This window comes from Eleginops maclovinus, chromosome 17 (assembly GCF_036324505.1).
Source record: "Eleginops maclovinus isolate JMC-PN-2008 ecotype Puerto Natales chromosome 17, JC_Emac_rtc_rv5, whole genome shotgun sequence".
Lineage (NCBI taxonomy): Eukaryota > Metazoa > Chordata > Actinopteri > Perciformes > Eleginopidae > Eleginops > Eleginops maclovinus.
In genome coordinates, this window is record NC_086365.1 from 9,616,830 (window position 1) to 9,641,601 (window position 24,772).

General features: G+C 43.1%; 2 protein-coding genes and 2 non-coding genes across 9 annotated transcripts; all 4 read right to left on the reverse strand.

Annotated features, from left to right (window-relative positions):
- Positions 1–1,153: 1,153 nt before the first annotated feature.
- slc25a3a (solute carrier family 25 member 3a) lies at positions 1,154–7,111 on the reverse strand. 4 transcript variants are annotated; one of them, XM_063905566.1, is made up of 8 exons: positions 6,991–7,111; positions 6,369–6,535; positions 4,183–4,304; positions 3,644–3,823; positions 3,314–3,495; positions 2,351–2,523; positions 2,054–2,164; positions 1,154–1,600 (listed from the first exon to the last, which is right to left on the reverse strand). In XM_063905566.1, exons 2-8 carry the CDS (start codon positions 6,508–6,510, stop codon positions 1,440–1,442), a joined length of 1,071 nt encoding a protein of 356 aa, XP_063761636.1. In that variant the 5' UTR covers positions 6,511–6,535; positions 6,991–7,111; the 3' UTR covers positions 1,154–1,439. The 4 variants fall into 4 exon arrangements, with proteins under 4 accessions (XP_063761636.1, XP_063761634.1, XP_063761635.1 ...); XM_063905564.1 differs by lacking the exon at positions 4,183–4,304 and adding an exon at positions 5,233–5,357; XM_063905565.1 differs by lacking the exon at positions 4,183–4,304 and adding an exon at positions 5,233–5,357 and having other exon boundaries at positions 6,369–6,523; positions 6,991–7,066.
- LOC134879572 (small nucleolar RNA SNORA53) lies at positions 1,798–1,995 on the reverse strand. The gene has a single exon (XR_010167857.1). It is a non-coding gene; the product is annotated as a small nucleolar RNA SNORA53 (small nucleolar RNA).
- Positions 2,991–3,187, reverse strand: LOC134879571 (small nucleolar RNA SNORA53). Its single transcript, XR_010167856.1, has one exon. It is a non-coding gene; the product is annotated as a small nucleolar RNA SNORA53 (small nucleolar RNA).
- Positions 7,112–8,405: 1,294 nt separating the features above from the next.
- tmpoa (thymopoietin a) lies at positions 8,406–24,710 on the reverse strand. 3 transcript variants are annotated; one of them, XM_063905976.1, is made up of 12 exons: positions 24,156–24,710; positions 17,381–17,498; positions 16,392–16,541; positions 16,038–16,159; positions 12,890–12,979; positions 12,139–12,267; positions 11,677–11,766; positions 11,043–11,084; positions 10,764–10,940; positions 10,371–10,505; positions 9,822–9,922; positions 8,406–9,386 (listed from the first exon to the last, which is right to left on the reverse strand). In XM_063905976.1, exons 1-12 carry the CDS (start codon positions 24,390–24,392, stop codon positions 8,978–8,980), a joined length of 1,800 nt encoding a protein of 599 aa, XP_063762046.1. In that variant the 5' UTR covers positions 24,393–24,710; the 3' UTR covers positions 8,406–8,977. The 3 variants fall into 3 exon arrangements, 2 of the variants coding, with proteins under 2 accessions (XP_063762046.1, XP_063762047.1); XR_010167846.1 differs by having other exon boundaries at positions 9,341–9,386; positions 10,371–10,486; XM_063905977.1 differs by lacking the exons at positions 10,371–10,505; positions 10,764–10,940; positions 11,043–11,084; ... (1 more) ...; positions 12,139–12,267; positions 12,890–12,979.
- Positions 24,711–24,772: the final 62 nt, after the last annotated feature.

Consider the following 24,772-nt stretch of genomic DNA (forward strand, 5'->3'; position numbering starts at 1 on the left):
CACCCTGGCAAGCACAAACACACATATCTAGATGCATCCTCTTGAAATAAGACAGCACTATGTGAACAACCTGCCTATTTTATGAGGAAATAAAATGGATTTAATGACAGCAGTGGTACATCCAAAGTGCGTGTGTGTGTGTGGGATTGTTGTGACCCGGGCCACTCCAAGGCACATTAGATGACGCAGCAGCAGCAGCAAATACTGCTCCCTTTCCTCACTCCACGTGATGCATTATGCCACACACACACAGATCAAAATACAGCATGTTTTTAGGATGACACTGTATCCATTATATTACACCAAGAGCTCAAAATATGATCTGGCAGATAAATGCATAGAAAAGACTGGAATTGCTTGTTTTCTGGAAAATGTTATCATAGGTTGAAGAACATTTTAAAATCCGTTTCTCTTGACTGATGAGTCCAAAACAAGAGAGATTTAGCAAAGGACAGCTTTTTTTCAATATCGCCACCTTGTGAAACGTATAGAACACTACAGGTTCACCAAACAGTGGCGTTAGAGTGCACTCTAGTGGCAGAAAACCAGACAGGAGGCGCCCTATACTCTCACTTCTGGTTTTACATAATCTGAGACACTGACCGAAGAAATTCCATTAAGAAAAAATACCCACTTAAAATGGCAACAGCGTATATATCCTTTGGTGTGTTCAAAGACTAAAGCGGAACTATGTAAAATGTAGATTATAGAAGGAACGCTGCAAGCATGCAACAAGGACATGAACTGCTAGATTTTTAAGAAAATGATCAGCATTGCAAATGTTTGAAGGAAATGCACTCTAGGTTTCTAAGACTGATGCACACATTGCATCTGGGGGATTCAAACTGAATGCAGACACATTTTGCTTGAGGAATATATAATAATAAGGGCAGGCTTATTCAATGTGAAGCATTTTTCAAAGGTTTGATAGTAGCATTTCCCTGCAAATGAAGTAGATCCATAAAATATATGTTAGTGGTAGCAAAAAGAAATGTGTACTGCACAATAACGTGTGCAGTTAATTGTGCTTTACATGAGCAAACACCGCACAGACGTGAAATCCAGAACAAGTTGTAATACCTGGATTATTCCTTTAAAAACAGTAATTACGTAAAAACACATTTGCATTAAAGAAAAAAGAGCCAAAGTACAATCAGGGAATTAAATTCTTTTATTAGAATTTCAACAATTTTCTAATGACAGGAATCGATAAAACCAGATGGGTGTTTCTACAGAGGGTTGTGTCCGTCTGACTGTGGGTCAGGAGCGAGCGCCCCTCCTCGTTAAATATACATTATTAGCAGCCCTGTGCAGAGCAGCAGGCAGGAACATAAATATAGAAAACTGCTGTGCGCACCGTGGAAGTTTGGGCGGGGGGGGGGGGGTTTAGATGTGTCACCTGGAGACTGAGGCTCAGTGGAGGAATAAAGTGGGGGGGTTTACTCTGTGAGGCCGAGCTTCTTCTTCAGAGACTCTGGCATCTCGGGGGGAGGGGGGCGGGGCAGGCGGAAGTAGACCTTGACGGAGTCGTAGATGAACCACTGCAGGGCGGTCAGAGTACCGATCATGATGATACGGGCAACCAGACCCTTCCACACACCTGGAGAGACACACACACACACACTATCAGATTCTGAAAACAGCCCAATCATGCTCATGCTGCAAGGTAAGGAGTATCTAAACACTGATATACAGAAGAAATTAGAATACTCGAATATCACTATCTACTTATAAACATAGTGAACTACAGACATGTCATGCAAACACCACATCATTTGTCTGGTTTTAGATGACCAGAGTGTCCGTCCCCCAGGCTAGCATCACTGGGAGCTCCCTGTCTGTAGAGGACAGGGTTGCCAGAGCTGCAGTTGGGCTGGGGGGACAGGTAGACTGCTCTCACACGCCAATGACTCAAGCACCTCCAACTGTACAGCCAGAAAGCTGCAGAGGAGCTCCGTTCAGAGCCCCTCCAGAGGTGGATCTAAGGAGCGTGTTGGCAAAGCCGAATGGTACACAAAGCTACTGCAGGTACATGCGTGACAGGGTTACAGACCTTTGGGTCCCAGCTTCTTGAGGACCTGGGCAGCGGTGCTGCCCTGCTCCTTGTTCAGTACAGACACCACGGAGTCAGCCGGGTGGGACACGATGGCACAGAACACACCAGCTGCACAGAGAGATAACACGTCAGAGACCAGCTGCAGTATCAATGTTAAGAAAAAGGGAATCTAAATGGACACATTACTAGAGCTAGTGCTTATATCATCTTCCTTGGTACCGTTTCATTAACTAGATGGATATTAGGGTTTCTAGCTTACAGAGCGTCATGGCGGGTTAGTGATGTGTTACTCACCAATATAACCGGCAACGAAGGTGACCACCAGCTGCTCAGATTTGCTGCACTCGCTACGGGGCTTGGGAACAGCGTACTTGTAGAGCAACTCCACGGTGCGCTCGAAGCAGGAGAACTTCATCATGGTGTAGGGGATCTGCCTCATCCAGAGGGGAACCACACCCTTATAGAAACTAAAGGGAAAGATGGGAGAGATGAGCTCACCAGGAACAAACTGTTAACATGTGACAGCTGAACTCTCCTTCTGGTTCAAACCCATTGGTGTTGAGTTCTGGTTTAGCAGAACTGAAATGATGAATTGTAGTATGGAACATTCACAGGTACTCTGCTGTGATTGGACGGTTTAGCATTCATCTTTATCAGCTGGCAGGATGACATACGATTAAGTCCCAAAACCTCATACGAGGACATTAAATAACTCCTTGGTGTCTTTTGAAGATGGCTCAGAAAAATCAATGAAAGGACCCAAGCACATTGGCAGGTCGGACTCCATGCAATGGCAAAGTTTGACAGTTTATAAGTCGCTCCCAGAGACGTCGACCTAGGTCTGCAGTTTCAAAATATATTAAAAAAACAAACTGAACATTTGACATGCATGTTATTCCAACAACATATCATTGGTCTGGTTTTACATGACCAGAGTGTCCGTCCCCCAGGCTAGCGTCACTGGGAGCTCCCCGTCTGTAGAAGACAGGGTTGCCAGAGCTGCAGTTGGGCTGGGGGACAGGTATACTGCTCTCACACGCCAATGACTCAAGCACCTCCAACTGTACAGCCAGAAAGCTGCCGAGGAGCTCCGTTCAGAGCCCCTCCAGAGGTGGATCTAAGGAGCGTGTTGTCATCACAAATACATTTATCAATACTACAATCCCTAATAGCACCCTACACTGGAATCACTTGGCAGCCTCACTGAGTGTGACTGAAAACAGAAATGGAGTTTGGAGAAGAAGGTGGTGCACTTACGCCCAAACGCCCTCCTCTGCGTACATCTTGGGGACACACTCTCTGAGGGTGTTTGCGTAGCCTGGCTTGGTTTGGATACGAACTTTGACAGCCTCCATGGGAGCCAGAGCAATGTCTGCAAAGAACTCTGCACTGGCTGAGGCAGCCAGGTACAGCGATGTCCTCCACAGGTAGGTGTTCTCCTGTTTGGTGTAAACAGCACAAATGGTGAGACGGGTCACATGACAGACTTCCCATTATTTGCAAAGCCACAGAAAAAAACAGAAGTAATACAAATAGTCGCCACAGAGCGGAGGTGTGTGTGTCGTTGAAAGCTGTATCTGCACTCACCTCTCCCAACAAGTCACTGTAGAAGATCTTAAACACTTCATAGAAGCCAAACTTGCAGAGTCCCTGCATGGAGTAGCCAATGAAGGTGGGGGCCCAGCCCTTTGCCAGTCCCCTGGCACCATCTTCCCTCACTGTCACTCTGAAGCCGTTACCGATGCTCTTGAACTTTTCAGGGTCCACCTGAGAAGGAAAATCCAGAGTGATGAAGCATGTCATCCTGGTTGGTTCTTGGATCTGTGTTTAATGCTGATATGTTGAAGATTATAAGACAGGAAGTCATCGGTATGGACCTATACAGAAGTTACTGATAACAGTTTTACTTGTATGTGTTAAGTGCTCGGACATTTTAAACTATATTAGCTTAAAAAAGTCATTCTTTGCAAATCCATCATAATGACCTATGCATTAAGCAATGCCAACTAAAGTAGGTGTACTGTTTAACAATGCTGTGCACCACTACTGCTGCTTTGCTGAAGTACATGAGGCCCAGGAGCTGAGAGGGGGTGGGGCTGCTGGCTACGTGTTGCTTCTTTACAAACCTGCAGGCGACACTTGACAAGGTCGAGGGGCACTACTGCTGTGTGTGTGAGGCCGCAGCTCAGGATACCCCCAAAACCACACAGGGCATAGTACTTTGAGGAGCCAAAATCGCAGCTGACCTCTGTGGAAGGGAGGGGGGGACACATACATGCAACATGCAGGGTCACATGCAGCACATGACAAAAATCAACACCAAACCAGAGCCACAAAATGGAAGAGTTGTCAATGAACAATAAAACTGTTGGATTCAGTGACCGGACTCTCCCATTATGTGATGCTCTGCCACTTACAGGCCACCATTTATTAAGATCACACCAATTTTGATTCAAATTATACAAGTGATTCACTTTAAACTTTCATGGACCACAGCACTGTTTGGTTTTTCTAAAGTAACTGAATGCTTAACTTTTTCTAAAGCAAACCAGAAGTTTCTAGGTTTGTTTCCTACCTTCGTTGCAGCCACTGATTTCATTTACAGTCTATAAAAAATGATTGAATCATGAATCATTTATAACAAGGAATAAACTTGAGGATCGAAGATAACAGATTAAATTAGGCATCATAATCACCATAACGCCTCTAGATCAAATTACCTTTTGACTGTCATCATTTACAGATTGAGCAGAGACACAGTTAATCAATCAGTCACCGTCTTAGCAAAGTGACTGGCAATGTCTGCGTTACATTTCTCATCATTGTCTTTACAGTCAGACCAGGTTAAAGAGTACAGAACGCATACAGAAGGACATTTTCTCCTTCGTGCCTGGCACTGCTGACCTTCACAACTCCTCCCCTGTTGACTCAGTGGGGGCTGCTTGGGTAAAAAAAATCTTTCAACATACAGGAACACCGGCGCAAAATCATGCAATCATTAGGATCACTCCAACACATTAGGGAATCAAATACACGATGATAAAAAAAAAAAAGCTTCACAACGGTGCTGACGGCATTTCTTCCATGCAGATTGGTGCATTTTCAAAAAAAGACAAACAGCCATGGGGGGATGACGCGTGACGTTAGAAAAACACGGCACCGAGCCAAACACAGACCTGCAATCTGCATTTGACCAGATCGAGTGGAACGACAGCTGTGTGCGTGGTGCCACAGCTCAGAATCCCACCAAAGCCGCACAGGAGGAAATACTTCTGAGAGCCGAACTCAACCATGTCTCCCTCTGAAGAAACACAGGTTAAACTTTAATAAACAGGACACCTCGGGGCTAGGAAAGGATGATACCGTCTTGGAGCGCAGAACTGACGTGTTAAGATAACTGTTCTAAAAGTGATGTTATATGCAGTCAATGAAGCTGGATGTCACAAGTTAAAAGCTGTAATATGGAGACATTTCTTTTAGGGCCAGTCTCGCCCTTATGCAACAGGTTTCAACTTGCCTACCAACTATTTAGTTTATACACAGAGCTGTGTAAGCCCATAACAAAAAACTATTAAATGAATCACTGTTGTCAACCAGAAACTGTTAGGATAAAGGCTGAGCTTATTACTATAATGGTGGCGAAAAGAGCATATGTACATCTCAAGCGGTTGCTTACATATTCTTGATTCATGCACCTTGAAGGCACAACTTCAAAAGCATCCTTTCACAAACGGTTAAAACAAGTGAAGGTGAACTAGCCCAGTTCTTGTTGCTGTAGCCCGTTGGGGATTGAAAACATGTTAGCAGAAACCTTGTGGGCCTAAAAGGGCAGAGTTGATGTTATGAGGTTCTGTTTGGTATGGATTTAACAACCAGTCATAAATATAATCAAGCTAGGACAATTTGTTCTTGTCAACCCCCTACGTAGTTCAGGGGTCACACTTATTTCTCGAAGTTTGCCAAAACGCAATTTAATAACCGATGCTCCCCTAAAAAAAAAGTTCCAGTCATGGTGCATGCACTAGTTGCACGACACGTCAAATACAATTTGGTGCAGAGCAAAAGCAAGATACCACTGTGTCCTTCCTTGTCCTCCACAGGCAGTAAAGGCCTAGAAGCTTACTGCCTCAACAAATTCTTCAACATGTACACCAATAAAACAGTTGCAACAATAACCTGCAACACGCGCAAAAGGCAATTATGCTAAATAAAAAAGTTGCTGCTCTGGATCACGCAGAGACGTAGGCCGCACCGGGGCGTCTCTGGTGGGCTAAGCTATTGCAGCTAACGCGGACTCTGCAGCGGGGTTTACCGTCAGCGGTGGCTGCTGCTGCCAGTGTTCGGGTCCTCTGTCCATGGAGGCTCTGTTGGGGTTCTTCCACTTTCTGGACGTTGAACAGGGGAGAGCTGAATGGGTTGCCCCGGGCCAGCTGCGTCAGTGCGGTGGGGTACATGGTGGTGTCCTGCCTGCTGGCGGAGCTGCAAAGACCTACAAGTTAGCTGTGCTTCCTAAAGCTAATGGCAGATGTAACTGGAAACACATCGACACATGAACCCAGGGATATCACGTGCTGGTTAGCTTAGCGGACAGGAAACGCTTAATTTAGCTCATTGAATGAACATTGAGCCAATACTAAAATGGTACACAAAGGTTAAAATCTATACAGGCACATGTCAAAATCTCAACGCCGTCTTAAGAGTCAAGTCTTTTAGCATGGCTCTTTTCCCTTTCTAGCATAGCTGAAGCTAAATTTATGCTAAGCTAACTTGACCGCTCCAAGGTTGAAGCTCTCTAAACAGAAAAAAAGTGAAAGTAGCATGAACAAAAGAACGGCCAAAAGAAGTGACTGTTTTGTTAAATACATACTCCATAAATGACTTTAAATGTAATATTGCATATGTCGGATTTTTTTTAGATAAATAATTGTACTCACTCTCTCAGTATCTTAAGATGGCGCCTCCTCTGAGCTGCAACCGGCGACTCGGAGAGAACGGATGACCTCGCTTTAAACCGATTTGTCCTATCGTGACGTCAACTACAACCTTGGGCGGGTTTATCCGCTACTCTGTCCAATAAGGAAAGGCTGTATAGCTGCCAATCAAGATCACTTGTCCAATCAAGGACCGCCTTGATTGTTGGTCTGTGATAAATCAAGGCGGTCCTTGTAGGAACTTTATAGGGAATTCTTTCAGCCAATCTAAATGTTCCTTCTCAGGTTAATTTACACATGCATCTTGAAAAATGTTTTACAGATGTGTGTGACAGAGAATGACTCCTTAATGACAAACCCTGAGAAGAACACAAGTGGGTTACCTGTTGGCAGTTGTTTCTATTCTTGTCGCCAGTAATGCGACTGAGAGTGAAGCCCCCCTCTAGAGATGGTAACTTAGTGATTTCACCTCAAAGGTAGATCTATTTTAGGTCATGTGGTTGTTATTAACCAGAGGATGGGTGCATACCATTTCCCATGTATGAATACACTGGCACTTCCTTACTTGCTATTTGATTGCTGGGCAGAAGAGATAAACCCACTGCATGCCTGAGACTGATGCCTTGTCAACCTGGACATCTTTAAATAGACGTTTGTGAATCAGGAGGAAAGCACTGATGAAAGCCTGGAACAACTAAAGACAGAAGACATTATGCAGACCATGTACCACCTGTTGAAATGCCCCCCAGTTATCACCAAATACCTGGTAAAATCTGACCTTATCAGCTGTGTCCCTCTATTTGGCAGAGCATGTTTGCTATGGAGTCTAAAGGTGACCAGCTTTATGACTGTATAACTGTCAAGCAATCGGTTATTTTTCAATTGTATTTTTTTTACAAGGACTTTTATTATATGAAAGTATTCAGTATTTTAAAAAGGAAGGTAGCACCTATTAATTATACAACAAATATATTTGTAATTATCTTTTGACCACTCGCATTTACCTTGGGGCACCTGGTGGGATCCCAAACCATATGGTAGCAACCAATGCTGGACTAAAGACAAAATAAAGTTGTCAAGTTACATAGCGAGAGATTACAAATTCAGTTCAACTGCTCATATTTTATTTGAACAGGTATTTCATCCATATTCAATGTAAATATTGCTTTATTTGAATGTTCTTAAAATTGTTTTCTATCACTGTTTTATTTTTATGTATGCACCAAAAACACATACCAAGTCACTGTATGTGTTAACCTACTTGGTAAAAAACCTGTTTCTGATTCAGATTTTTAAAAGACGTGAAAGTTTTGTTGCCTTGCAATTGTTTTGTTTAAATATATATATATATATATATATATATATATATAGAACTTATATTACAACTTTATAAAAACAAAAACCTCTTACAGGCACAGTAAAGTCATAATAGTTTATTGAGTGGATATTCAATATTTTTGACAGTGAATACATAATTAAGTAGAACACAATAGGTCATTCAATTTATAAGAGGAACACATTAAGAAAATATCTGTGTGGGGTTTAATAAGATTGAAAAGGAATTGGTGTATAATAACAAGCCTCCCTGTCTCATTAACAATGATGGTCAAGTAAGGAACAAAAAAGAAAGGAAATACAGGTTCAAACTCCATCTTCACAGCTGTTAATGACTAACAGATTTACACTAAGGCATAATGTGAAAAACCCTCACTCACTCTCACACACACACATCAAACACACAACAAAAATGAACATGGTAATACAAAGTTTGAGTCAGCAAAGGAGTTACTTTGCTTTCATAACATGGAGATTTCAGTGTCAATGCAACTGCTACATTGCTTCTCTAAAGGGATTCACTGAATATTGATACAGAAATTTAAAAAAAGGAAAAAACGTGACAAAATGCGGGCGAAGATGTTAGGTCGTTTCACAGCGCCGATGGATAAAATGGCTACAAAGCAGATTCACAATATTTTCACACTTGTGCTTTCTACGCTGTGCCGCCACTGGCCACTTTGGCGTCTGAGGGTTTAAAAGGGGTGAGGATGTTGGTCTCCATGGCTTGGTAAACCAAGAATAGGAAACCAGCCACCACGGCCAGCAAGAACAGCTTTTTCCACAGGGACATGCTGCGGGAGGCTGCTTTGATTTGGCCTGCAGGGGGAACTGCAGAAAGAAGCCTGGAGGAGGAGGAGGAGGAGGAGAAAGAGGAGCTGGAGGTAGAGTTAGAAACGGGCAAGCTGGTGACTCTGTTGTCGGTGTAGCTCTGTGTGTAAGATGAGAAGGAACTTGTTGTCTTGGTGGTCTTTGGTGAAAAGATGCTGTTTTGATCATTCCACAGGTCACTGGACTTCACCGGGCGACGGGCAGCGCCTCTGATGGGTCGTCGGCAGGTAGCACTGAAGAAAAAAGGGAATTCAGTCTTTGTTTTTGAGTGTGAGATTAATCGGAATACTTTATTTATCCCGGGGGGAACTGGGTTTTGTGACTGTTGCTGCAATTTAGAATGAAATAAATGGAAATTTGAATCAAATAAAATGAGCTGGTAAGAGCTTTGGTTCTGTCCTATAAAGTGGTACAGGAATGAGTCCTAAAACCCAGCAATGAGTTAGCATTTTAGCCCTTCTGGTTTGTTCATCACAAATTCAACAGGTATCTTTGAATGGGTATTTTGGTTGAATTACCTAGCTAACAAGTGGCTAGTTATTGATGCTAACTTCTTGATTTACACTATAACTAAATGACTGCTGAATAAAAGCAAAACGTTTTGAGGACTTTTCTTTTGACAACAAAAAGTATTAACTCATAACAAAAGTATATCATTTGTTCCTTACGTGATTCCTGTGGGACTGTTGATGTCATTGGGGAACAGCTCCTTCAGAACCTCAGTCTCCTCCACTTGTGCTGGTTGCTCCCTTGCTGCAATCTTCTCCACCTAAAAAGAGACAAAACAACCATGCACCATTAAACACAGATGATAGAAGGATACATTCCCTCCATTACCTGTAGGGGAGGGTTTGGACCTGCAGAGGGCACCCTACTGGATATTAGACACCTTTCACCACGTGAGCTATTCAAATTGGGTACCACCATGTTGAAGACTGAACCACCTCGTGAAGGTCCCCTGCAGATATAACCCTGTAAGTGTAGGCAACAATCTTACTGGTCATTAATCAATGCCGTTTGAAGCTGGTATGGCATCCTCAACGCAACACTTTCTGAGTACTTACATCAACAACTAAACGGAGAGGTTGCTACTGATGGTACCTCTGGTTTGGGCAGAATGTCCCATGTCTTAAGCTCTCTTGTTACCTCAACCGAGGTGCTACCACAAAAAAAAGCAGGTACGGTTTGAGTTGAGCCTTGCAGTGGCAACAGTCTACCTTTCTCACTAACACATCCTTGGACAGTATAGATGTGCAGCTGAGCGTCTCCACAGGGCTGCACTTGGACATGAAGCTGGTGATTTTCTGCTGCCTCCTTCCATGCAGCAGGACATCTGGAGGGGCACACTCGTCCTGCTCACAAACAATGTATGCGTGTTGATTTTTTAACAAGCCAGCGGCTCAGCTGTCACACAACTGTCTCTGCAGAGCTCGGACAGCTGCACACCCAGCGGAGCGATTGACTGTGAACAACCCTCTACAATTAACTATACATTGTGCACTCTTCATACTGAACCACGGAAAATGTACCACCAATAAGTGAAGGACGGTAAAAAGAAAAAGAGAATAGAATGAAATGCAACCACCACAGATGTACAAATAAAAATGTACCCTAGCTACGGAGACACCATTGGGATTGGATCCAGACCGGTCGGACAGAGACTCGTAGTACACTGGTCTCCTTATGGGTGAGATTTCACACATAGGGCTAAAAGTGAGAGGGTCCACTGTGGCGAGTGGAACCAGAGGGGAAGAAGGTCTTGATGGTTTGGCGGTCAGTAGCTGACTCTGTTTAGCACAAGTCAAAGGTCCTGCCTTAGATATAGCGTTTAGGAATGTACAAATATGACCAAAAAGAGAAAAATCAGTAATACATTTAATTCCACCCACCCTCACTCCTGGTTTCAAAGGTTTAATATTTGGTTCAGGTTCCTAAGACAGCAACAAAAACAGGCAAAGATCAAGTCAAACTGATCAGAATTCAGGATGAGAAACAACACACCGTCTACACCAGCCACATTTCAGCGGCCATCCTTTTCTGTGTTATTAACTACAATATAGACATCCAAACCGCGTGACACTTCAGGTGGCTACATGGCTGATGTAGGCATGTGTGACAAAATCAGGTAAAATAATTGGCACTCAACAACCTCAACAACTGTAATAAGAAGCCTAAGGTTAAAAAAACAAAGCAGTGTGTGCGTCACAGAGCCTACAATACACCATTTCCCACAATTCATCACCAGTGTGCTGCCTGATGAACAGGTGTTGAAATGTGGAAGGTACATTTGTGTAAAGACAATTGCAATTTTTTTCAGTTCTCTTTTTTTTTTAGTTCCAAGAATTATAAATAATGTCAGGTATTTTTGATAATAATAATTTTTAAAAATGTATTAATACATGAGACTCATTGACCAGTCTCAGCCATGCCCAACCACCTGACAACTGGCCGGTTTCAAACAATAGCTTAATTTGTGAAAGGAGTTTTTGTTGAAGACAGATGGCAAACATTCGAAAGGCTCACCTCTAACCAAGTAGTGTTGAGCAGACTGACTGGCTTGCGAGGGGAATCCTTGCTGGGTTTGGGAAGTAGCACAAGTTCTTTGTCTTTGAGCTACCGGTTTCAAACAGAAGGTGTGCAAACATCATCATTTATTTCAGGATTCTTAGAAAAGGAATTCTTTCTCACACCACAGCGTCAGAGCTGGTTAAACTTTGTGGCAATACAGAAAAACAAATAGGAACATCACCAAACACCCCCACAAAAAGTTCCTAATGGCTGATGGTGACAAAGTGACATCCTCACATTTGTGACCATCGGCCTGTTTGATAGCGCAAAACATAGCCACCATTGGGTGCAGTTTGAGAGGGTATGAAAGGCAAAGGGTATCTTTGTTCAGATCTTTGACAGAACAGAAAATATTGGAACCAACCGACCCGTGAGTCCATGGAGGTGTCATTGAGTGAACAAACAGCCCAGAGGTACCTGCACAGGTCTTGACGAGATAGGGGGAGGTTCAGCCCGAACTGGACTGTCCATTCTTTGGCTAACCCTCCTGTTGGACTTTACCTGGAACTGATCCGTCAATAAAGGCCTGAAATCCTCAGGCACTGTCTGATGGGACGGAAAAAAGCAGAACTATTGAGAGAGTATAGAAAGAGCGTTGGACAGGAAGTGATAGATCAGAGGTGCGAAATAGAAGACGGAAATAAAAGGATGAAGGAATAAGTACAAGCATGATGGAGAAGTCTGCTTCCAGACTTCTTCATCATGCTAAAGCACCTCGTCTTGGAACTGGATTGCTTCAATTATGTCTGAATTGAAAACCAGCATGAATAGGAAACCTTTTGGCAGTTTGAGTCAGATTTGTAGGTAGGCGGAGATATGTCCTCCAGGAAGTAGCTGTAAGATGGTGCAGCATTACCAGAGAACGATCAACCAAAATTAAGCTATTGCTGAAATGATCCCCAATTGATAATCAATGTATTATCCAGGTAACTTTACTGGGGAAAAAAACTCATGCTGGTTTGAGCTTAGAGCTTATTTCCCCGTTTTAAAACCTAGTAAACCAACTTTGGGTTTTAGAATACAGAGACCGAGCTGCATGAAGCCAGGTGAGTAGGTGGGGAACGCTTCATGACAGATCGGAGTGAAACTGTACACCGGTGGGTTTACTTCATAGTGTTGAAGTGCAGAGGAAGGGGTGAGAGGAGGTAGAGGAGGGGACAGTATTCACCATTCTATTAGACGGCCTCCTGGATCTGCGCTTTACTTGCAGGACAGACTCGCTATCCTCATCATCTTCCTCATCCATCAACTGGTCTCTCTACACATGGTATGCACATCACAGCGGACAATGAGAATACCGGCGTTTGAAGTACAGCTCATTCATCGGCGTTTATGTCTGCTGTACATTGAGTCCAGACAATGCTTTGGCTGATCAACGGGAAAACTAACACTAAGAATTCTTCAAACCAAAATGTCAACCATTTGCTGTTTGTAGTTTATAAAAGTAGTGAATAACGGCCACATTGTTGTAAAGACTATCAAATAATAACGCAGATACTTCTTTGTCTGACCCATGAATCCAAACGGTGGCAAAACATTCTCAGCGGCGACATTCCTCCCAATTTGACTATTTACCCGGGCAGATACCTGAATGTACACACACACCTCCGGCTCCACCCACACTGCTCCTATCAGTTTATTCTCTGCAACAACAATACAAGCGCCTGTTGTTCCAGATGTCATCAGCTCAACAGGTGCCTGTTCATTGGTGGAACAGCAGGAGGAGCTGTTTGCATTCAGAGGGGCACCCAGCAACACGGCTGAATAACACATGTGGGACACAAGTGTATTTCCCAAAAAGGCTATGGACTTTAATATCTACAGGTTAAAATAAAAAAGGTGGATAGTTTTACTCCAACTGTATAAAAACAGGGATGACAAACACCAGAATAAAATCAATAGAACAAATGGAGGTTGGGGAAAAACATGATCCCTGAATAGAAAAGTCAGTGTGTGAAGAGGTCCAGCACGTGCATGGCAGCCACTAATCCATATCATGTGCTTTGAATCTCACAGGCAGCGAGCCGCACTGATACACTGAACTAGAGGCTCACAGTGAGCTGGGTGTGACTGTTCTCCAATAAAACGGAAAACCGCTTCCGTTACCAGAGTCAGAGGAAAGGGGGTAATGAACCCCAGCTGCTGGGTGTCACATCCTACCTATTTAAATGCACACAAACCCTTTGGTGGACAGGGGGAAAAGAATGCTTGAATTAGTTCACTTTCTTTGCTAAATTTGCCTTAAAGTTAAACAAGTGGTCTTGATTGTTGTTTTTAAATACAGATTGTGAATCTTTAATGGTTAATGAAGTATTGTGAGACCAACTGTTGGCTGCTACTTTACCATATTGTGTCTCGAGAAACAACTGTAAGAGGGAGAGAGTTCTTGTGTTGGCGGATCGACCTTCTGGTTATCAACACCAAGGTAGTGCGCCATTGCGTTGTAGGACTAATGGAGCTGGAAGAAAAATGTTCATCAGCTGCTGTTTACACAGTGATGCTTATGAGATTAGCCCTCCTTCAGAGGGGGGGGGGGATCAGCTGGTCATGATACAGCAATAAGAGTCACTGCTTTATATTGAGAACATCTAATCTCCTTATACAGTGGGGCAAAATAGTATTTAGTCAGCCACCAATTGTGCAAGTTCTCCCATTTAAAAAGATGAGAGATGCCTGTAATGTTCATCATAGGTACACTTCAACTATGAGAGACAGAATGGGGGAAACAATCCAGGAAATCACATTGTAGGATTTTTAATGAATTAATTGGTAAATTCCTCGGTAAAATAAGTATTTGGTCACCTACAAACAAGCAAGATTTCTGGCTCTCACAGACCTGTGACTTCTTCTTTAAGAGGCTCCTCTGTCCTCCACTCGTTACCTGTATTAATGGCACCTTTTTGAACTCGCTATCAGTATAAAAGACACCTGTCCACAACCTCAAACAGTCATACTCCAAACTCCACTATGGCCAAGACCAAAGAGCTGTCAAAGGCGACCAGAGACAAAATTGTAGACCTGCACCAGGCTGGGAAAACTGAATCTGCAATAGGTAAGCAGCTTGGTGTGAAGAAGTCAACTGTGGGAGCAATTATTAGAAAATGGAAGACATACAAGACCACTGCTAATCTCCCTCGATCTGGGGCTCCACGCAAGATCTCACCCCGTGGGGTCAAAATGATCACAAGAACGGTGAGCAAAAATCCCAGAACCACACGGGGGGACCTAGTGAATGACCTGCAGAGAGCTGGGACCAAAGTAACAGAGGCTACCATCAGTAACACACTACGCCGCCAGGGACTTAAATCCTGCAGTTCCAGACGTGTCCCCCTGCTTAAGCCAGTACATGTCCAGGCCCGTCTGAAGTTTGCTAGAGGGCATTTGGATGATCCAGAAGAGGATTGGGAGAATGTCATATGGTCAGATGAAACCAAAATAGAACTTTTTGGTAAAAACTCAACTCGTCGTGTTTGGAGGAGAAAGAATGCAGAGTTGCATCCAAAGAACACCATACCTACTGTGAAGCATGGGGGTGGAAACATCATGCTTTGGGGCTGTTTTTCTGCAAAGGGACCAGGACGACTGATCCGTGTAAAGGAAAGAATGAATGGGGCCATGTATCGTGAGATTTTGAGTGAAAACCTCCTTCCATCAGCAAGGGCACTGAAGATGAAGCGTGGCTGGGTCTTTCAGCATGACAATGATCCCAAACACACCGCCAGGGCAAAGAAGGAGTGGCTTCGTAAGAAGCATTTCAAGGTCCTGGAGTGGCCTAGCCAGTCTCCAGATCTCAACCCTATAGAAAATCTTTGGAGGGAGTTGAAAGTCCGTGTTGCCCAGCGACAGCCCCAAAACATCACTGCTTTAGAGGAGATCTGCATGGAGGAATGGGCCAAAATACCAGCAACAGTGTGTGAAAACCTTGTGAAGACTTACAGAAAACGTTTGACCTCTGTCATTGCCAACAAAGGGTAAATAACAAAGTATTGAGATGAACTTTTGTTATTGACCAAATACTTATTTTCCACAATAATTGGAAAATTACAGGCCTCTCATCTTTTTAAATGGGAGAACTTGCACAATTGGTGGCTGACTAAATACTTTTTTGCCCCACTGTATTTATCCAATATAACATGTGGTCAGTTACTCTCTTACACTGCATAGCACTCTAACTAAATGTAATTTCTCATTGAATTACTTTCAACGGGTCTATCTGAAAGAAATTAAGCAGGCGTTGGGGTTCACTCGCACATTTCTAGAACAAACTTGGATCCATTATTGGATATAAGAAATTGAAGTTGTTGTTTGTCACTGACCGTGTGGTGCTGGCTGCTGCGGGTGCGGGTGGTGACGGGTGTCTTCCCTCGGCTCCGTAGCGGCCTGTCCACCACTGGGATTGGTTCAGGTTCAGGCACAGGTTCTGGCTCTGCTGTCACTTCTGTTAGAACCGAGTACATACACATAATGCTGAGGGACACACAGGTGGGTTTAGTTTATTTAAGAAGGGGTGGCAAGATGACAGAACACATTTTTTTAAACCAAAATTGGTCTAAAAATCATCCCAAATTGTACTTCAAACTTTCTGTTACTAGTATATGAACGTTTAACCTGCCGTAGTGTGGAGCATACCATCAGTAATATCAGATTAAATGGCGTCACACAGTTCTTACCATCCTCCTTGTCGCTGTACAGGTCTGACTCAGAGTTGCCGTTGTGGTTCACTTGTGTCTCTGTGACGATGACCTCCGGCAGCGGCGGCTGTGCAGGACCGTCATCCAGAAGCTTCTGCAGCTTCTTCTCATACAGCTTACGGGTGGAGGCTGCGAGGACGAGGAGGAGGGAGGGACATTTAATTATATTTAAGTTGAATTAATCTGTCAATGACTTTAAATGGCAGGGCAAGTTTATTCATACTCCACATTGCAACAAGGCAATTCAAAATCCTTTGCCAAAAACTGTAATGGCATTTAGACAATAGAAAAACTTTCAGCAGCAGTGGGATGGATCTATAGTAGCTCATTGACTTCTGGGGAAGCATGTAGAACAGGGACTATAAAACCAAAACAATGGAGTAAATACTACTCACATACCTTAACTAACCCTAAGTGCAGCGTGCCACGCCTTTAGTTGACACAGGCCTTTATTACAGCATTAATAACTCACAACAACATGAGTCATGACAGAAACATGATAAACATTAAGATAAGCCATACTATTCTCAGTACATTTTAGCTATCTTAAAGTCTGGTCTTGATAAATTCAACATAACTCATGTCTTGAACAGAAACACTATGCACTAAAATGTAATTTAAAACACTTATTTTATGTTTATCTCATTGATTTTCAGCTATCACTACGGAGCACCCTCCCTCGCGTGGCAGTGTTGATGTAAAACATCTGAAGCTGCTACGTGAAATTAACTGTAGCTCAAAACTGATGGACAAATACAGCATTTCTGTTAAAAAGTGAGCACAGGGGTGAGGATGACACTAATGGAACTGGGGCTCTGCTATAATTACCAGCGGTCCACCTTTCCTTGTCACGGTTTTTATTAGTTGTATTTGTGATTTTATGACAGTGTTGTGCTTACATGACTGTGTCTTGCTTGGCTAAACTAACTGACCATGGATTTCCAGGGTTCAGTCCTCTCAGCACTCACCCACAATCGGCCCCGCGTTCACTCCGTGCTTCAGCAGCTCGTTCTTCAGGCTGTCATCCGTCAGCACAGTGACGTCCATCTCGTCGGGCAAAACCTTGTCCGTTTTCCTGGTGGCTTTCTGCGGGAGGAGGACAAGAGAGCCCGTTTAGAAAATCATAAACTTTCCTTGATGCTAAAAAAAAAAAACTATATATTTTTTAAAGCTTTCACACACACTGCTGAGAAGGTGCCATCTGCTCAGGGACACACACACACATTTACACTTCACTGACCATCAGGGGCAATTTGGGTTTAAGTTTCTTGCCCAAGGATACATTGACATGTCGCCTGCACAAGCTGCTGATCGAACCACCGACCTTCCGGTTGGAAGGCAACCATCTACCACCAACTGGCATGGATTTATTTTTGTCCTGAGGCCGTGTAATCAGCAATGGCAACAGACAGTTGTGTGTCTGCATGTAAGCGGTGTGCGAACCGCAAACCAAGAGGACACACTGTTGAAGCGTGACACTCTTCTAGTTATAGTACAAACTATCGTAGAAATGATCATGAGTCTAATTTAATTTTATACATGTCATTATGGTATGTTTTATACTGCCTTGTCTCCCAGTATATATCAGTTCAACGTAAACTATAGGTGTCCCAGCCAGGCTATTATCACACCTTTAAAGCAAAAGACTGGCAACTTTCTGTTCTCAGGCATTCGACAGACAGAAGGGGACCACTGTGACCATTTTCAGACAAATTACCATTGGTTATACTAACCATGTCAAAGCTTAACCCCATCTAGCCAGCAATCTTGCAATACCCTGTCATGTAGAATTTCATTGGCTGTTCCCCTTCCCATTTTCGTCTTCCTTCCCTTTAAGAGTCTTGTTTTCTGTTTGATCGGGGTCAGACCCTTGTACTACATTGGTTCTGCAGGTTATCTGGCCTTCCAGCTGGAACTTGATTCTGTTAAATGCTTTACTCTTTACTAAATAACACAACTTTGATCTGAAGCTTGTAGATTTGTTCTGTTCTTACCAGAAGGTGATAAGTGTGGAATTTCCAACCACACAAACTTTCACTTTTAAGTTTTCTGGAACGTGGAATGATGAGACGGCTTATTTTTTCAAGTGGCTCGCCTTCTTTTTTCACTGATTAAATTGTCTAATTTACAGCTAGCAGAACTGGTTTACAAGTTGGCCGAATGACTGTTAGCTAAATCCAGCCCCTCGAAGACAGACTCGCCAATCATAGCGCAGCATCGGACAGAGACAGAGGGTTCCACAAAGGATCAACTTTATGCATTGTTGCTTTGAATAAAGACAAATGGATGCCTGTGTTAAAGTTCAGGAAAAGAATGTAGGTGGACTCAAGATTTACGAAAAAAATCAAACGCTGCTTAATTTCATGCACGATCACACATGATTTACAGAGAGGCTTTAACTTGAGGAGTTCCCATCAATAACATGAGGTGGGGAAAACAAAGCAGCATTTCTAGGCAGATGGAGCAGGCACATCATGATAGCAAACAACGTGCTGTTCTGAAGTCGACACACACACACACACACACACACACACACACAAACACAGGAAATTACTTAGTTTGAAACCAGCTGCCTCCGAAATGAAGCTATGTGCCTCGTCCTTAGCTCACATCTGCAGGACGCTCTGCTTTTTGAGTAAATAATGCGTGCGGAAAACGTTGAGCTTGAAAACGATGTGCGCAGATTGTATGCTGCCATGATATGACCTAAATGTCCTTAAGAAAAAGGAATCAAACATTGGTCAGCGTTACGTGTCAAGTTATGCTTCGGTCGGGGTAAAGTTCCTTCCGTAGTTGGCATGGACATGGTTTGGACACGGACATGGTTCGGTGAAGGACGGCCTTGTCCTGGTGCTGCTCAAAGCAACGTGTGAACTGTACATATGTAGGTTTTACAAAAACAAGTAAAGAACCCCCGTTTGGCAGAATCAAACGTGCCGGATGGTTGGTTAAAGAATAATCATTGAGAAGCTGGAATTTCGGAAAGGGGCAGGAACGTTCACAAAACTCCTTGCAGTAGTGTTTTGTCAACTTGAAGAAATAACCAATCCAGAGCAGAGTACGTACATTAAAAAGCCTAAAATAACGCACAAAGGCATCAAACTGATTAGAGGCAAGACACAATCTGCTGCTTCACATCTCCACGCTTGAACACACTGCAATATGTCTTAGTTGAGTAAATAATGCCGCGAAAATTGAAGGCTTTTACTTGTCGCACCAGGAGAATACCTCCATTATTACTTAAGATGCGTAACGATTTTCACCCACAAACTGGAGACGGAAGAATGGGATGTTTTCACTTCCTTCAGGGATGTGGCCTCACTTTTACATTCCCCTGTACTAGGTGTACATATATGGACATTACAGTCATTATCTTGTTTCTTTAAATAGCGCATAGGGTTGTAAAGATAAAATCCTCACTGCATCTGTGTTCCTTAAAACATCTGATGTCAGAGACACCGTCGTCCAGCAGTGGCTCAGTCAGTAGGGGCTTGGACTGGGAATCGTAGGGTCGCCGGTTCAAGTCCCCGAACAGACTTGAAAAAATATGGAAAGTGGACTGCTACTTGGAGAGGTCCCAGTTCACCTCCTAGGCCCTGCTGTGGTGCCCTTGAGCAAGGCACCGGACACATCCAATCCCCCCTCCCCATTGCTCCCCGAGCGCTGCACAATAGCTGCCCACTGCTCCTAGCACTAGGATGGGTTAAAGCATGTATGTGACCAATAAAGAGGGTTCCATCCTCCGATTCTATCTTCTATCTCTATACAAAATACTACATACTAATATAATTTTGCTGCCTAAAATATCTTAACTCTTGCAATACAAGTAATAATATAAATACTCTTCTGTGCTCCTACTTCCTGTTGATGTTAGCTGTTATTTGCAAATGGATAAAAGCCTTTCCTTGAAGTCTAGAATCGAGTAAATTAACCTGTCACATTTGAGTCATTCTCATTGGTGCGCTACCTAGACATTTTAATTAAAGTATCTTTGATAAAAGGGATCAATTTGTGCATACTTTGTTATACACATAACAAACAAGAAGCTATGATGAGCAAACATGGCTGCCTTTTTAGTTGGTGACATAGTAATCCTATAACACAATAAATCTTGTGTGATTCCAAACAACCACCTCTGCTCTTTGATTTACGTCAGTGGATCAAAGTTGGTGAACGTTTAGCAGCACCAAACCCCAAACTTCTCATTGTAATTCTCACTGTGACCACACTTGGACTCAACATCTGGGGCCTGTGGCGACTCTACAACCCATTAAGTTGGCAGCAAATCATCGGAAAATGTGAGGAATGCAAAGATGATATGCTCCACTTCAGTGACGAGAGGCGGCCGTGAGGTGTTCACAGCATGCAAAAAATGTGGGAGACACAGAGAGAGGCTGTCTCACCCCGGGTCTCAGTGGGCCCTCTGCAAGGTTTAGTCTGGAGGTGAGCCAGGCTGTTTCATAATAACATCAGTCTGAGCTGAGGAGAGCAGGGGGAGAGTGGGAGGAGGGGGGGAATGCCTCTGTGATCCCTCCCCTGCAGACCACACCCTGGCCTTTAATGGCATTACTAAAGCTTGAGCTCACAGTTTGGCTCGAGGAGTAAACTCACAACTGAAAAACAACCTCAGACTTTCCTTTACTACTCCTCATTGAAGCCTGGATTGAGTAGCATGAGGGTAAGACACGCCAGGACCTGTGGCTGCGTGATGCAACACCCCTGCTCGGCTGAACAACAGCAGAGGATGTGTGGTGAACCGTAGCTTTGCTCAGATCAACCGCAGCTATTGGAATTGTTGGTGTCACTCTTTCCTCATACTTTTTCAGAATCCAACTATCACAGACAAGCGTAAAAAAAAAAGGAAGACTTCAGTTAACTATGTGAAAAATGTCAGGAATTCATTTTGAGCTGCAAGGCCGACTCCCAACGGCAGCTCGTACCTGCAGCCTGTAATCACTCAGACATGTGAACACTGGGCTTCATTACATAAACTGCGCAACCCTACAAAACAAACAACCGAGACATCACACACGTGCCGCAAGTTTCTGAATACATCCCACTCCACACACACATTCCACTTCCCTAAGAAAAGTATTTCCTGAATGAAGAGGCCAAGCTCAAAAAGATATCAGTACCAGCTGCTTTCCAGCTCTGCCATTTAATGCTCTGCCATTTAATGCTCTGCCATTTAATGCTCCGCCATTCAATGCTCCAGTGGAAAGATCACATTAATACAAAAACCATACTGACCTAAAACTGAGAAGATCTCATCACCCTAACGTCATACACACCGCTTGTTTACATACTGATTTCAGCTGGGCTTAGTAGAAAGACATCCAAACACACAAGTTAAAAACTGGAGGGCACTTCCTAGCTTTAAATCAGGTGTTATTTTACACACAAATAAATGATATTAAACAAGTGGCATTCTCTTAATACTAATTTGACCATGAGACGAGATGGAGAACCCTGTATTCTTTATACAAATGGACCAAGATGGATTGCAGTGGTAAGGATATTTTAAAGTTACATTTCGATCCCCTTATTTTGTTCACTGCTTTCCAATTAAAGTGTAACACGTAAAAACATGATTCTGCTTCTTGATTTCTGAAATGGAAAGAAGTTAGATTTCTTTTGAGAGTCAGCACTTTGGGTCGCTTCTTCACCCTAGAGCACATCTCCAGATCCCGGCATGATAAAGTGACACACCGACAACATACCTGCGTGGAGCTTCTGTTTGATAACCATCGGGGTCAGTGTGCCACGACTCAGCATTCCTCTTTGACACTTGTTCATTATCTCATATCAAGTAGTTCACAATTCAGAGATCCAAATCACACACACATCGCCGCTTGCTGATGTGACTCATCTGGCTTGCGATAAAAACAATAAACAGCATCCCCTCCCCAAATTAGCATTTATTAATGATCAGAAATATTCACCTGACAGCGAGAACTTCATAACTTAAGTGAGTTCAAAGAAGACAGACATTAATCTTCTCTGATGACAGACTCAAATACTACAAGCAGCAGGAAAGGACAAACACACACTCCGTATCCTCCCACACGTCATTTCTCTCAGTCAAGTCCTTTCTTCTGCTCACACCCTTCATTCATTCATTCATCCATCACGGACTACCCCCCCCAAACAAGTTCGGACTGGACACGTCCTGCTGCACACCTGTTTGAGTACTACGCATCCAAGAATCAGTCTCAAAACAGAACAGGTAATATGTGGTGTAGTGTTACAGCAGGACTGCAACGTCCATTCAAAAAGGATTTCAGAGAGAAGCGCATACAGTGCAACTCAAGTCCAAATAATAAAAATGAATAATAATAGGAAAGTGAATAGATACATTTAAAATGTAATTAAAAGTATGTAAAATTATGAATAAATTAAGTAAAATTATAAAAAATACAAAAAAAATAAACCTTAATATTACAAATGAATGGGAGTTCTAGACATATTTATGAAAAGGTGACCCACGCATATCAAAAATAAGTGTGAAATTGTCAGGAGTTTTTTTAATCATAATTATGTTTTTGAATTAAAATACTCGGGTACATGTCTGGAATATTTGCTGCATAGATACAATCAGTCTCCTGTTTGGAGGCTCTGAAGTATGCAGCAGTCGCTGGCTGGAGCGGGATTATCATTATTAAAAACAACAGAGGAATGCTGAGAAACTGAGACCCCTTTCACCGGTACAACCACTTAATGTTGAGAGCAAGACAATCTCAAGGCCCGTCTTAAAAACAAATGGTACTCACGAAAACACAACAGCATTAGCTTCTTTATCTTTAACAGTTTCTGGGCGGGATTCTGTTTTCATGTACCAACAGGTAAAGCTGAGAGCTAATTTGTCCACACTTTTACAAACACAAGTGATTAAATCATCATGTCAAAGAGAATGAATGAATTAAGAATGATTGAACCGGTCTGAGGGAGGAACCCCCACCCAGTCTGCACTTCAGATAAATGATCAGACTGATAACAACCCGTTTCGATCAGCAGATAAATCTAAGGTCGCTGTTGTTTTGTTGTGACCAACAACAGAAAGGCACTCCTCTACATGTTTGAACTGAAGGAACGGGAACCCTTTTTGGGTGGAGGTCGTGCAAACTGAAACATGTGAATCTGGTTAGGTTTGGCCCCTGATTAAAGCTTGGAATGTCCAAACTGGGATACAAAGTGGCTCTCAATATATAGAAAACTTATTTACAGTTCAATTTCAAAATGTTTTTGAGGATATAATTCACATTAGCAATCGAATGCAGGTTCCTAACCAGGCTGTGGTATAGGTGGCAAAACCAGGATTTTTTTTTGGGGTGGGGACGCAAATAGTACTATGGATGAAAGGAGTCTGAGGTCAAAAGCCTATTTAAAATTGTACACTGAAAGAATAGTAGATGTATTCTTTGGTTACTGCATTAGGATCAAATATTTTCCAACATGCAAACTTTTGATGGGTATTTCTTTTGGACTAGTTTAGGCGTGTAGGCTTATTTAGAATAACAAAGTTGACAGTGGTTGATGGGCCTTCATGGTTAGTTACAGCTGTGATATGGTGTATGTATATATTCTATATATGCAATGTAAATTACAAATACTAAGTGGAAAGCAACTCATTTATACTTTTGAGTGAATTAAGGAAACTTGTACCACGATGCATCCTCGTGCTGTGTGAGTTTCTGCAGCGTTTTATGGAGATAACGTTAAATGCGTATGAATAAGTGAACTTACTCTGCCGGAGGAGCGACTTCTGCTGGAGACTACGGGCGGCGGCAGATCCTCGTCGCTGGAGAAGACGTCCACCGACGTGGTGACATGTTTCTTGTTGTTAGCGGTAATGTGCTTCAGATAAAGCTGCACATACACGTCCTTTGTCGGGTTGCCGTTCGGCAGCTCCACGTCATGGGCCACCAGCTCGGTTTTCAGCTTTTCCTTGGTGAGCACAGATGGGTCCAGGTACTCCGACATGTCTGTGTGCAGCTGCAGGGATTGAGGTACCTAAGCCTTGGTAAATTAGCTAGCTAACACCGAGGGGGAAAAGTGGGAAAAACGGAGGAGTTTTACTTCTGAGAGGCACAGCTAACCAGCGCCGCTTACTGGATTTAATTACAAGGAGGTCAGAAACCCTGTGTCAAAGTGAGAAATAATAATGAACGAAAAAGAAATGAATGTATAATTGCCCACGCTTCCTTCTCCACCCAGAAGAATAAAGAAGTGAAACTGGCTATTAATGAGTAACTGGCTTTTGGTAAAAAAAATGTGCTGCGACTCATGGGGACGACCCAGGCCGGAAATGACTGCCCGAAAGACCAGCTCCTATTGGTCAGTCGCTATAAGAAAGTGTGCCC

Excerpts from the sequence above, each read along its gene's own strand:
- tmpoa (XM_063905976.1), bottom strand. The coding sequence starts at position 24,392 with ATGTCGGAGTACCTGGACCCATCTGTGCTCACCAAGGAAAAGCTGAAA. Across the intron at positions 16,160-16,391 it reads GTACAGCGACAAGGAGGATG|AAGTGACAGCAGAGCCAGAA; the intron begins GTAAGAACTGTG and ends CGGTTCTAACAG. Across the intron at positions 12,268-12,889 it reads GGAGGCCGTCTAATAGAATG|ACAGTGCCTGAGGATTTCAG; the intron begins GTGAATACTGTC and ends CCGTCCCATCAG.
- slc25a3a (XM_063905564.1), bottom strand. The coding sequence starts at position 6,510 with ATGTACCCCACCGCACTGACGCAGCTGGCCCGGGGCAACCCATTCAGC. Across the intron at positions 5,358-6,368 it reads AGCAGCAGCCACCGCTGACG|AGGGAGACATGGTTGAGTTC; the intron begins GTAAACCCCGCT and ends GTGTTTCTTCAG. Across the intron at positions 3,496-3,643 it reads ACAGTGACTTGTTGGGAGAG|GAGAACACCTACCTGTGGAG; the intron begins GTGAGTGCAGAT and ends TACACCAAACAG.